This window comes from Polypterus senegalus, chromosome 11 (genome assembly GCF_016835505.1).
Source record: "Polypterus senegalus isolate Bchr_013 chromosome 11, ASM1683550v1, whole genome shotgun sequence".
Taxonomy (NCBI): Eukaryota; Metazoa; Chordata; class Cladistia; order Polypteriformes; family Polypteridae; genus Polypterus; species Polypterus senegalus.
Genome location: NC_053164.1, coordinates 109868397 through 109882419, shown reverse-complemented (window position 1 = coordinate 109882419; position 14023 = coordinate 109868397). Strand labels below are relative to the sequence as shown.

Below are 14023 nucleotides of genomic sequence, written 5' to 3'. Positions count from 1 at the left end.
AATAAAAACATACAAAAACCTTACACCCAGTGTAAATTTTGGCTACTTGTAAAAGTTATTTCTATTCAGTTTTATTCTGTCTTTGACATTCACGTGGTACAACAAACTTGCCTCTCCCTCTCTCAGTTGATCTCCATTCTTTTCACAAGAGCAGTGATGACCATTTTTGGTGCTGTGGTTGATTCCTGCTCAGAACTATTTGTTGTACCGGCAATCAAAGATAGGATGTCTCATTACCGCTATCACTTGTGTAGAACGTGTGAAAAAGACAGGTTTGCTGCAATTTCAGACATCTGGCAATGTTTTGCTGAGAGCTGCATTTTGAGTTACAACCCAGGGCAAAGACTTTCCAAGTCTTTGGTCATAAAGCTGATGGAGCCATTTCTGGACAAAGGCAGAACCGTATCAACAGACAGCTTCTTCACTGCGCTTTCACTGGCTAATAGACTGCTGCACCACAACACAACTCTGCTTGGCACCATAAGTAAAATGGGACTTCTACCTGCAGCTAAAGTCACTTCAGTACGCGAGCAACTCTCAACGCTAGTGTTTAGATCTGGCTGTGTCATGCTGATGATGTATGCGCCTATTTGCAGTGCCACTCCTTATTCAGGAAAAGATCCCAGTCATCCCACAGGAGAAAGACTTTCCAAGACTAAGGTCATAAAAGCTTATGGAGCCGTTTCTGGACAAAGGCAGAATTGTAACAACAGTCGCATAAAGTGCGACAGGAGCTTCCACCTGCAGCTAAAGTCACTTTGCCCAAAAAGAAGTCTGTCTGCATTCTCAGTATCATTGCTCATGTACTGAAGTGACTTTACACATGTGCTTTGTCAGCATGCCCTTGTCGATCAAACACAGAAAGCTCTGTAGTTTACTGGTGACTTTACGCTCTAGGAAGATAAATAAAGGTAAGTAGGTAAATAACATTCAATCTGGCTTTTATATACAGTAAGTAAGTAACATATAAATATGTTTTGTGATTTTGTTTATATAAAAAACAATCACAAACAGGACTTTGGACGATACCATGGTGAGTTCTGTAGGCCCTGCTGTTTCGTTGAAGGACATGCGTGTGGCAGATTCACTGGCAGGACCACGCCCAACCTCTTGCTGCATCCGAATCCAAATCCAAGTAGGATATAACAAATTTGAAAAATAAGCAAACAAATCTATATATATACATGATCACTGTAATAACAATTGGATTTACTAGCAAAATGGTGTCATCAGCTGTCCATTTTACCTTAATGAGTACAAAATCTAAACAAGAGACAAATGAATAATCACAAAGGTGATTAACAGTCTTAATGGTGGCATGTTAGGGATACAGTTGACATATTTTCAGCTTAGTCTAATGACATTATTGCCCAGTGTATTTTGAGTTAAAAAAACTGTTCCTCCTGGCTGTAATTGTGTTGTTGAATAATGGAAATATATTTCTATTTAAAAAGAAACAGTGAATCAAGAACAAATATACATACTCTGAACATTAGGTCAATATAACACAAGTGTTCCAATAAAGAGAATATAGACACAACCCCTAGACTGTTACTGTAAAATTATGTAAAGCTATAATTCATGTGAAAGACAGTTAAAGAGAAAAAACTTTATTTATTTATTTTTTTTTGAGAAAGGATTATACTGTTAATAAAGAAAACTTTGGAAAAAATAGATTAAGTGTTTCTTCTCACCACAATAAACAGACCTCTACTAGTAAATTCTAGTTATTTTTGCACCAAGAAAAAAGTTAGAATAAAACAATGAGTATAATATGTAAAGTCTACGATTTAAAAGAATCAGGAAGGCATCCGGTGTAAAATGTTTCCAAATCAATATGCGGACAGATGATTCGCTGTGGCAACCCCTGACGGGAGCAGCCGAATAAAGAAGAAGTACTAGTTTACTGCAAAAAGTTTACCTTAAACTAGTCATCTGTCCAATCCCTGCCTACGACTTAATGCTGAGAAATGAGTAGGGAGAAAAGAATAGCAAGGTCACTTTAAAGGGTCAATGCAGAGCCTTGTTTTCTCTTTTGAAAATTTATTTAGAATTAGTAATGATTTAATGTAACTAATGTTACTAATTAGTACTTTTGAGATTTGGCATCAGGCTTGTTACCTAACTTTTTTGAGTGAATTTTTAAACTAAACTGAAGAGATACTTCTGTCAACACAGACCCGTGCCCCAGTCCACCTCAACTGCCTTTCAGACAGGTTGAGAATTTTAAAAATTTTGCACAGTGAGCATAAAAGATCAGGTGGCTGCCAATATCTATAAGATACTAGGCCATTGTTTGTTTTTATCATATGTATTTGTTTATTTGATTATTTGTTTTTGGAGATTCTGTAAAATTTTTATTTCCCCTTGGGGATAAATAGACTGCTATCTATCTTTCGAGCTGATCATTAGCCTTATTTAAACCAGAGGGGTAAATAGTCTTAAGTTTGAAAATCCAATGAGCTTCTCTATAGAGAAGGCTATTGTAATGCCCCTGACAAGGGTGTGGCTTCACAATGTCTAGAACTGTGTACTTTAAATCAAATTGTTGTGCCATAATGAAATGATTAACAGAGTGTTTTATCAAATGCTTTCCCAACATAAAATAGCAGGCAGAGACATATTGAAATAAATTAATAACCCCTTTTGTACTGCAATCGGATCTGTGAGTAAGCAGTATTATACCTGTTTTGGCCTGAATATTATTACCCTTAAGTACATTTGCACATCAACAACCATGTAAACAAAGGAAGCACCCAAAATTAAAGGCAAATGAAGTTGCATTGAGGTAAAAGGAAAGGATGTGTGTAAGTGGTTAACTAAACAATCTTTATTATTGCAACCTTAAGAAAAAGCTAACAAAAGTGGTTCAGAAAACACTGGATATAAATGTAGAATATGCTGGTGTTTTAATATGCAACGAAAGTGATCAGCATACTTTGAGAAAGTGAGATTACATACAGTTCTTTGGTTGACCATTCTTACATGTGGGTCAGTAGTAAACCTCTGTTAATAAATAATGATTGTTTATTAGTCATATTCACAGATCTTTTAGAGCAACACCTTTATAAAAAAAAAATTCCTTCATGACCTTATAAAATCTTGCTAGTCACAACAATTACAGCATAATATGAAAAACCTGAGAGAGTGGTAAAAGTGTTAATTAATGACTTTGGGTACAAACTGGAAGCATGGAGTAAACTGTTCCAGTCTATAGTTTTTTATACTGTGTAAAATGAAAGAAATCATCTGTGAGACAGAACTGTAGTGTTTACAAGGGGAGCTGACATAAAATCAAAATCCAGTGTGAAAGGTAGATTTTAATCACAACTATTAATATACTTAGGAAAGTTCAATAATGAGTCAACCTCCCCATTAAAGGTCAAAAAAACATAATTGAATAATTGTAACTATGCAACAACATGGTCAGAAACATTATCAAAGGAATATACAGAGCTATCTTCAAAATATGAAAATACATACTGGTTTTACTAGGGCTGAAAGCCACACCTGTTGCAACATCTTTATGTTGGCAGTAAAAAAAACAAAAAGTTAAAAAAATTCCACGTAGGAAATTTTATACTTTGTTTCAATATTAACAAACCTGTTAATTAATAACCTAAATTGAGTAAGTTCAAGTGTCATTTCACAGTGAGGTAAAGCTATCTTGACACCTAATATGCGTTTGTCATCACATACTTGAACCAAAATAGGCTAATAATATCTCTGAACCCAAAACAGACAAACATGCCTTTTATTATGCTGTACTGTTCAAGAGAAATGCAACAAAACCTTTCCTTGAGTTTTTTGTCAGACTTTTATGTAATTTTCTGAGAACCCATAAGCATCAACCAGGCAAGAAACTCTCACTTCTATAACTAGATTATGCCCAAAAACCTCCCTTTGTTTGACCAAATCTTTAAAAGAAATGATGGCTCAAGAGTGCAGTGTTTGGTGGAGAAGAGATTTATGCTTCTGGCTCATAGTACTTAACCTGCTTATAATCAAGTTTAGTGCAATTGTACACTGAAGGGTCTGGATCTGGAAAATACTCTTTGTTGGTGAGCTCCTAAGTCCTAGAAAACCCATCACCATCCTTAATAATTAAAACTGCTAATAGAGTGCTGATTTATACAGTGTTGTATGAAGTACAAATTGATAAAGGATGGTTTTTACCTTAACTCTTTTAGGGCGGATGTCGACAGGAGGGGTTGAGGGCGAATGTTGACTAAAGTCGACATCCAGGGATAGAGGGCGATAATCAGCTGTTAATGGCAACAAATCTCACTGTCACGTCACAGGCATTCCCTCTGTGCTTGGAGGAATGCTAGACTCGTTGACTCGGCAACTAATCCTAGCATGTGCGTGATTTGCGAAATGTAAACAATGGCAAGATGGCATCGACATGTGACAAGGGAGTGAAGCGAGTGCAGAAAAGAAAACACTCGGCAGACAATGTTTTGCGCATGCTGGAGTCGGACTCTGATTTTTCAGAATCGGATTTTATTGACAGTGATTAGGAGATCGAGCAAGAGAGTGAGAAGCTAGCATCAGCTGATCAAACACTAGCCTATGCCGCACCAGCGGATCTGCTGCCAGTTGAGCACCTTCGCGCAGCCAATGCATCTACGGCAAGGTTCGCGTGGTATAAATACACAGACATTGATCCGTTGAGAGCCGATCTGGCTACTGGACTTCACAAGACGGCATGGCTTGCTGTTGGACACGACAGATCACCAGCTACTGTACTTCAGGCTGCTCTCTCCTGATGCTGCTTTTCAGCTACCATTAGACGAGACAAATAGGTAGGCAGAGAAATTTTTTTAATCGCGGGCTGTGTTTGCATCGCATTCTCGTTTTTCAAAGTGTAAACCCACAACAAAAGACGAGATGAAGCGTGCTGTGGTATTACAAATAGAGATGGGACAGAACTGGTGATGTAACTTCAGGGAGCATTGGTCCAAACGTGCTTTGTCCCCTGGTGGCTTTGGACAGGTTATGCAGCATGGTGATAGGTACGTGCTGCTGCAAAGTTTTATTCACTTCTGTATTAAACAGAAGCAAATCCCATGGGGTGAGCCAGGCTATAATGCCATGCATAAAGTTAATAAAGTTTCAGAAGATGAAAAGAGGTGACAATACGGTTTTCATGCAGGCAGAAAACTTGGTGGCAGTGGAATGGCACGATGGCAAAAGGGTGACTTGTCTCTCTACAGTACACACTAACAATATATGTGAGAAAGTGCAGCAACAGACAATTGAAAAGTAGGCACCAAAGCAACACGTATTGTAAGCAGTGCAATGTGGCAATGTTGGCTGCTTTGAGCGAGATCAGACTTTGCTGTGTAAAATGTATGTGAAATCATAGAGTATGCAGGCTCATACAACATGCAAGACAGTAACATTTGTCAAAAGTAAATATTTTTTGTTGATTTGATATGTTAAACAATTGCTTTGTGTTCTATTTTAAAAAATGTTAGTTTTTAGAAAAATATTCAGCCCTGGGAGATAAGAAACAAAAAATAAATTAGCCCTAAAAGAGTTAAAGTTCCTTAATCAACCATCTTTGAGTATTGATTCATTATTAGTTTGAAAACAGAGTGAATAGGTGAAAAGTTAACATCAAATATTGCTAGGCTGAAACAGTCAGGCTTTGTATAAATTGTCTTAATATTCTTATCCATAGTGCCTGATGTCTTTGTCTCATCGAATTAAAGACAAAAAGTTATGGTTCCAAACCCTGTTCAAGCTGTCTTAGAAACACTGACCTTTACAGTATTTGAGCAAAGAGGCATACTCTAAAAAAGGAGAGCTGTAGGAGTTATTTTGTCAAGCATTTTTTTTTGTGTGTAAGAAAAATTTTTCTTGTTTACCATTTCAGGAAAACTCGGCATGTCAACATTCTTCTATTTATGGGTTATACAACAAAGCCACAGCTAGCCATTGTTACTCAGTGGTGTGAAGGATCAAGTCTTTACCACCACCTGCACATCATTGAAACAAAGTTTGAGATGATCAAACTAATTGATATTGCACGACAAACTGCACAAGGAATGGAGTGAGTATACTGTTTTAAATTAAAATTTTGTTCAATTTTAACTTTTGTAATACTTTTAATTAACCATTTAACCAGTTAAAACCATTCTAATGAAAGCCCTTATTTCTTCTATAAAATTATTTACCACTGTATTAAAACGAGAATGTTCATTTAACATTTAGCAGTCATGTTAATGTATATCTATATAGTTTTAGTAAAGAAACCAAATTCTAGCATGAATTACCATCATTGAAAGGGTCCAACTTATGGTGCAGAAAAGTATTTCTGAGCTTTTTACTTGCAACCCAAAACTGGGTAATGACAGAATCGTTACTAGTAATTCCATGTCTGTAGTAAATCCAGAACAAAGCAATGGTGGAATTCATGAACGTTAGCTTTATTTATGTGATAATTTATGTGGTGAATCATCTTAGAGTGAATTATTGTTTTTGATCAACCTTATGGGTAATGTGGTGGCTCTGAGGCTAGGGATCTGCACTGGCAATCGGAAGGTTACCAGTTCGAATCCCTTATATGCCAGAAGTGACTCTACTCCGTTGGGCTCTTAACACTAGAATCCCTGAAGCCTGCGAAAAAAGTCATAATGCCATGCCACCTTAAATTCCTTTGCATCTCTTCATCAGCGTCTTTGTTTTGCAAATGTGTCAATCAGCACAAGCAGCAAGCAGCTTGCTATCTTATCCCCCACCAATGCAGCGGAAGTTCTCCCAGCTCAAGTCTGTTTATATGAGTGTGAGGTGTCTGGAGTTGTATAGGCTAAATAATATATTGTTATTTGGAATATATACATTTCATGTGTGTTCCGTGCAACGATCTGGGCAAATGTAGGATGACAGGAAATGCGAGGCGAGAAGTGTTGTACACATAATTAAACACCAATCTAAAGCAATTTTTTTTCATGTTATAGTAATAATTGACAAAATGCTGATGTGAAGTGTATAATGTGTGAAGATTGAAGTTCAAATATCATATAAACACTTTCACAAAAGGTAAAACAAAACAAGTGAACTTGTATTGAAGCATATAACCGAAGAAAAAAAACTTATTCAATTTACATGTTGCTGTCAATGTGTGAAAACCAAAGCCCAAATATCAATTGCATGGCTGGTATAGCAGTAAGAATGACTGCTTCTAAATCAAGAAGTTGCAGGTTCAATCCCGGCTCTTTCCCGCATTTATCATTTTGACTAGTGAGCTGCTATTATTACTATTACATGATAAAAACATACATTTGATTTGGGTCTATAACAGCCGGTGTAAAGTTTTGCTCCTTGTAAAAGATATCGCTGAAGGGATATAAGCAGATACACAAACGCTGGTGAATCAAGTCTTCTTGGTATCTTGTTGTTACTTGAATTTTTTTTGTTCAGTTTTATTCTTGACTAAAAGCACATTTGTTTTGTTATGCCTTTGCAAAAGTGTTTGTTTTATATTCCAGCTAACACTTGAATAATATCAAATCTGTCTCTGCCCCTCTCGTGCATGCACACACACATCCATGCATGAAAATACAATTATTTGAAAACGCTGTCTTTTGAGCATTTTTTTTTTTCTACAATCTTGTCCAATCTCTGTGTTAAGGTGCATGATGCTGAGAATGCAGACAAACTTCTTTTTTTTCGGCACATACACCATTAGCATTACACTGCCAGATCTAAACACTAGCGTGGAGAATTGTTCCATCTGCAACTAAAGTCCCTTTAGTACACAAAGCTCACATCCCACTTAATAGTGCCAAGCAGAGTTGTATTGCGATGCAGCAGTCTTCTAGCCAGCAAACGCGACATGAAGAAATTGTTGTTACAGTTCTGCCTTCGTCCAGAAATGGCTTTATGACCACAGTCTCAGAAAGTTTTTCTCCTGTGGGACAACTAGGATCTTTTCCTAAATAAGGAGTAGCATGGCACAGGTACTTTGTCTAAAAATCTGCCGCAATCCAAAACTTTATGCCAAATTTGTGAGGCTTGGTTGAAGATATATTGCAAGAAAGGACGCCGGACCTTGGTTGGAAACAGGTGCTCTTCAACAGTAATATGTTGCCCTGGGCTGTAACTCAAAACACAGTTCTCACCAAAATGTTGCCACATGTCTGAGATCACAGCAAATCTGTTGTTTTTCACACATTCTGTATGGGTTGTCTTTATTGTCAAAGCGTAAATGCCGCATGATAATCTGACAGCAGTCACTGTATATTTGATTGTCGGTACAACAAATAGTTCTGAGCAGGCATCAGCAACAACTGTGGTCATCACTGCTATTGTGAAAAGAATGGAGATCAACTCAGAGAGGGAGAGGCAAGTTTGTTATACCACGTGAACGTGACTGAGAGAATAAAACTGAATAATAAAAAAAAAAAAAAACTTTTACAAGTAGCAAAAATTTACAACTGTTACAGACTCAAATCAAATGTGTTTTTATTATATAAACGTATGTTTTTATTATATAATGGTAACTAGCAAAATACCAGGCTTACAGCGTGAGAAGTAGTGTGTTAAAGAAGTAATGAAAAAGAAAAGGAAACATTTTAATAATAAAGTAACATGATTGACATTGCCATTGTCATGAGTGTTGCTGAGATATATATATATATATATATATATATATATACTGTGAAGGATGGCCGGCCATTTATCCAGCCAATACCCCCAAGCCGCCAGGTGGAGCCCTCCTTGTAGCATAGAGGTTCCCAGAAGACCAGCAGGGCATCATGGACAATGTGATTTTTATGCACAGCCCTGCTGGATGCCATAGGGACAACAAGAGGGAGCTGCAGGGAGGACCGAGGACTTCTTCAGGTGCCCTATGACCCGGAAGTTCGTCATAGGAAGAGCGGCGGCTTGGGGTGAAGAAAGAACTTTTACCTGACCCGGAAGTGATTGAGAATCACATGGACTGGGGATTAGGAACACTTCCGGATCAGGAAATATAAAAGGACTGTGGGAGCTCCCAGACGGCGAGCTGAGCTGGGTGGAAGAGTGGCAACGCGTCTGGATGCTGGAGGATTGTAGTATTTGTGATTATTGAGTATTTGTATTTGTATTGTGGAGGAGAGGGTGTTTTGTACACTGTGGAAGAGTAATAAAGTCGAATTGTGGACTTTTACCTGGTGTCTGGAGTTATGGACAGGGGTTCAAGGGAGCGAGAGCGCCCCCTATCTACCACAATACATACAGTGGGATGCAAAAGTTTGGGCAAACTTGTTAATAGTCATTATTTTCCTGTATAAATCGTTGGTTGTTACGTTAAAAAATGTCAGTTAAATATATCATATAGGAGACGCACACAGTGATATTTGAGAAGTGAAATGAAGTTTATTGGATTTACAGACCCCTGACCTACATACACAGGTGAATCCTATAATGAGAAAGAGTATTTAAGGGGGTCAATTGTAAGTTTCCCTCCTCCTTTAATTTTCTCTGAAGAGTAGCAACATGTGGGTCACAAAACAACTCTCAAATGACCTGAAGACAAAGATTGTTCACCATCATGGTTTAGGGGAAGGATACAGAAAGCTGTCCCAGAGATTTAAGCTGTCTGTTTCCACAGTTAGGAACATATTGAGGAAATGGAAGACCACAGGCTCAGTTCAAGTTAAGGCTCGAAGTGGCAGACCAAGAAAGATTTGGATAGACAGAAGCGGCGAATGGTGAGAACAGTCAGAGTCAACACACAGACCAGCACCAAAGACCTACAACATCATCTTGCAGCAGATGGAGTCACTGTGCATCGTTCAACCATTCGGCGCACTTTACACAAGGAGATGCTGTACGCGAGAGTGATGCAGAGGAAGCCTTTTCTCCGCCCACAGCACAAACAGAGCCACTTGAGGGTATGCTCAAGCACTTTTGGACAAGCCAGCTTCATTTTGGAATAAGGTGCTGTGGACTGATGAAACTAAAATTGAGTTATTTGGGCATAACAAGGGGCGTTATGCATGGAGGAAAAAGAACACAGCATTCCAAGAAAAACACCTGCTACCTACAGTAAAATATGGTGGTGGTTCCATCATGCTGTGGGGCTGTGTGGCCAGTGCTGGGACTGGGAATCTTGTCAAAGTTGAGGGACACATGGATTCCACTCAGTATCAGCAGATTCTGGAGACCAATGTCCAGGAATCAGTGACAAAGCTGAAGCTGCGCCGGGGCTGGATCTTTCAACAAGACAACAACCCGAAACACTGCTCAAAATCCACTAAGGCATTCATGCAGAGGAACAAGTACAATGTTCTGGAATGGCCATCTCAGTCCCCAGACCTGAATATAATTGAAAATCTGTGGTGTGAGTTAAAGAGAGCTGTCCATGCTCGGAAGCCATCAAACCTGAATGAACTAGAGATGTTTTGTAAAGAGGAATGGTCCAAAATACCTTCAACCACAATCCAGACTCTCATTGGAACCTACAGGAAGCGTTTAGAGGCTGTAATTTCTGCAAAAGCGGATCTACTAAATATTGATTTCATTTCTTTTTGTGGTGCCCAAATTTATTATGCACCTGCCTGATTTTGTTTGAACAATTATTGCACACTTTCTGTAAATCCAATAAACTTCATTTCACTTCTCAAATATCACTGTGTGTGTCTCCTATATGATATATTTAACTGACATTTTTATCGTAACAACCAACGATTTATACAGGAAAATAATGACTATTAACAAGGTTGCCCAAACTTTTGCATCCCACTGTATATATATATATATATATATATATATATATATATATATATATATATATATATATATATATATATATATATACGCATATATACAGTATATATACATATACATCCACATATATATGCATACATACTGTATGTATATATATATGTGTGTGTGTGTATGTATATATATATATATATATATATATATATATATATATATATATATATTAGGGGTGGGACTCGATTAAAAAAAAATAATCTAATTAATTGGAGGCTTTGTAATTAATTAATCTTGATTCATTGCATGTAATCGCACACATAAATTTGCCCCAAAGCGCAAATGTTTTTTTTTAATTTAAAAGGGTTTTAGTGGGCGACAGAATCAAATAATAGATATGGACACGAATATTGTAAACTCAAGCTCTTTTAATTTCTGAAAAAAAAATGCATTTAAACTGCATTTCAATTCAAATCAGAATCATCATCCGTGGCTAAAATTGGGCAGACTTAAAAAGTGGTATTCTAAGTACTTTAAGTACATGTTCAGAATGGTATTGTCTTTAAATAATAATAAGAAAAATTTCAACATAAAGTGCAGTTTTTCATCTTAAAACAATAAGGCAGAAACATAAAAGTTAATTTGACCAGGTTCACCTTTAAACTCTTGAGTAACCTTAGCCAAAATTATTTTGTACATTAGGCTAAAACACTGTGACCATTGAACATTTTGTAATTAGATGTAATTAAAATTACTAACAGTCACGGAAGTCCAATGATCCACAATAAGAGCCAAAAAGTCCGCTTTCTGTAATGCATCTAATTTTGCTTGCTTTTCAGTGTCATAAACCTGTTGAATTTTACTTCAAATAGTCTCTCGGCACGGCAGTTGAAAAGTTGGATGACCTGACGCTAACTGTAGCACATTTTCTAACCCCCTATCTTGCAGCACTGTTAGTGGTCTACAGTCCAAAGCAATCCATTTTGCGAGAGAATTTGTAAGTTTGACCGATGTTGACTTACTAATTTTGGTCCTGAAGCCAGTCATTTCATCAGTTTTGGGCTGCCAACACCTTTTGTTGGTACTCAAACTCGTACTTCTAGTGCTAACAGCATACACAGTTTCTGTGTTCGCTGTAACATGTTTTGCATTTAGATGGTACCGTAAGGTTGAAGTGCCTCGATGTTATGCAAACTCCTTTTTGCACAGTTTGCACAAAACCACGCTTTTATCAAGGCTTCTGTCGGGTAGTCTTTTGAAATGAAATTTTCCTCCAATCAGTCCTAGCAACACACTTTCTTCCGACTCTTATATTTTTGTAGCTTTCATGTGTGCATCAATGTAATCGGTGTACCAGGAAATCATGCATTGACAGAAGTTCCCCTTTGCCTGGAATGCAAAGTATGATTAAATGCATTATTTTTTAATACGTTATGAAGCACATGCATCAAAGCTTCTCAGCTGTGCTTGTGCTAAGAAAAGGAAACATTTTAAAAATAAAGTAACATGATTGTCAATTTTACCTTTTTGAAAGTGGTGCCTGGAGGATTCAGAGTGTGCATAAACTCTAGAGACGGAGTGTGTATTAACTTGTGGATTTTTCTGTGAGTATTTGGTGGCAGCGTGACAAAGTAGCTTCCGCAAGACCGCGTTAGCTGCGAAGCTCAGCTCAGAGTGAAATGAGGTGAATGGGGGAGGATGACGTCACTCCCCCACCCGCCTCAACTGTCAATCCCCCCACAAACACAGTCTCTCGGAATTTGCATAAGCACAGCCCTTCACCAGCAATTTTAACTTAGTTACAAAGTGATCAAAACTCTCGTTTATACCCTGCGTCCTCTCATTAAACTTGTATCCGCATTAGTTAGTGGGCATGACAAGCGGCAGCGCCAGCCTGTCTATGAACTTAATTTAAACTTTAGGTTTACACCGTGCTTTGTTTCCGAAGTAGCTGCAATCATGAATATGCCTGTATACGTCACTGTGCATGACAAACGGCAGTGGGAGTGTGTCTATAAACTTAATTTAAACTTATGGTTTACACCGTGCTTTGTTTCCGCAGTAGCTGCACTTATAAATATGCTTGTATGTGTCACTTGCTCGCTTCCTATTGTTTCGCTGCCTTCTCAATTGTATAATTCATGTTTTCTTCAGCGCTTTTTGGAGCTCTTCCTTGTTTTCTACGTACTGCGCTCACAGTCAGTTCACGTGATTACGTGGGAGGCGTGATGATGTTAAACGAAACCCCGCCCCCCACGGCCATCAAGCTGAACTCCATTTCAGTATATGGAGAAAAATAGGTTCCAGTTATGACCATTACACGTAGAATTTCGAAATGAAACCTGCCCAACTTTTGTAAGTAAGCTGTAAGGAATGAGCCTGCCAAATTTCAGCCTTCCACCCACACGGGAAGTTGGAGAATTAGTGATGAGTGAGTGAGTGAGGGCTTTGCCTTTTATTAGTATAGACTAGCAGAATACCCGCGCTTCACAGCGGAGAAGTAGTGTGTTAAAGAAGTTCTGACAAAGAAAAGGAAAAATTTTTAAAATAATGTAACATGATTGTTAATGTAATTGTTTTGTCATTGATATGAGTGTTGTTGTCATATCTCTCTCTATATACTGTATATATATATATATATATATATATACACAGTAATCCCTCCTCGATTGCGGGGGTTGCGCTCCAGAACCCCCCACGATAGGTGAAAATCCGTGAAGTAGAAACCATATGTTTGTATGGTTATTTTTATAAATTTTAAGCCCTTATAAACTCTCCCACACTGTTAACATTATTAGAGCCCTCTAGACATGAAATAACACCCTTTAGTCAAAAGTTTAAACTGTGCTCCATGACAAGACAGAGATGACAGTTCTTTCTCACAATTAAAAGAATGCAAACATATCTTCCTCTTCAAAGAAGTGTCTGCATCAGGAGCAGAGAATTTCAGAGAGAGTGAGAGCACTCGCAAAGAAAAGCAAACAATCAAAAAATCAATACGTATGCTTTTAAGTTTGCCGAAGCACCACAGTAAAGCGCCATTTTTTAGAGTAGCGTCAGTATCTTCTAAGCAAAAAGCCTCTGTGCAAACAGCCCCTCTGCTCACATCCCCTCCGTCAGGCGCAGAGAACGTCAGAGAGAGAGAGAGAGCGCGAGATTAAAGCAAACAATCAAAAAATCAATACGTGTGCTTTTGTACTTTTAAGTGTGCGGAAGCACCTCGATAAAGTGGCATTTCTTAGAGGAGCGTCCGTATCCACTAGGCAAACAGCTTATATGCAAACAGCACCTCTGCTCACACCTCCTCCAT

At 38.0% G+C, this 14023-nt stretch overlaps 1 protein-coding gene across 2 annotated transcripts in view; it reads left to right on the top strand.

Annotated features, from left to right (window-relative positions):
• Positions 1-14023, top strand: part of braf (B-Raf proto-oncogene, serine/threonine kinase) — a 350871-nt gene that overhangs the window by 259624 nt on the left and 77224 nt on the right. For both annotated transcript variants that reach the window (XM_039769464.1, XM_039769465.1), the window contains exon 13: positions 5882-6058. In XM_039769464.1, coding sequence (XP_039625398.1) covers positions 5882-6058 — 177 coding nt within the window. The remainder of the gene's footprint in view (positions 1-5881; positions 6059-14023) is intronic.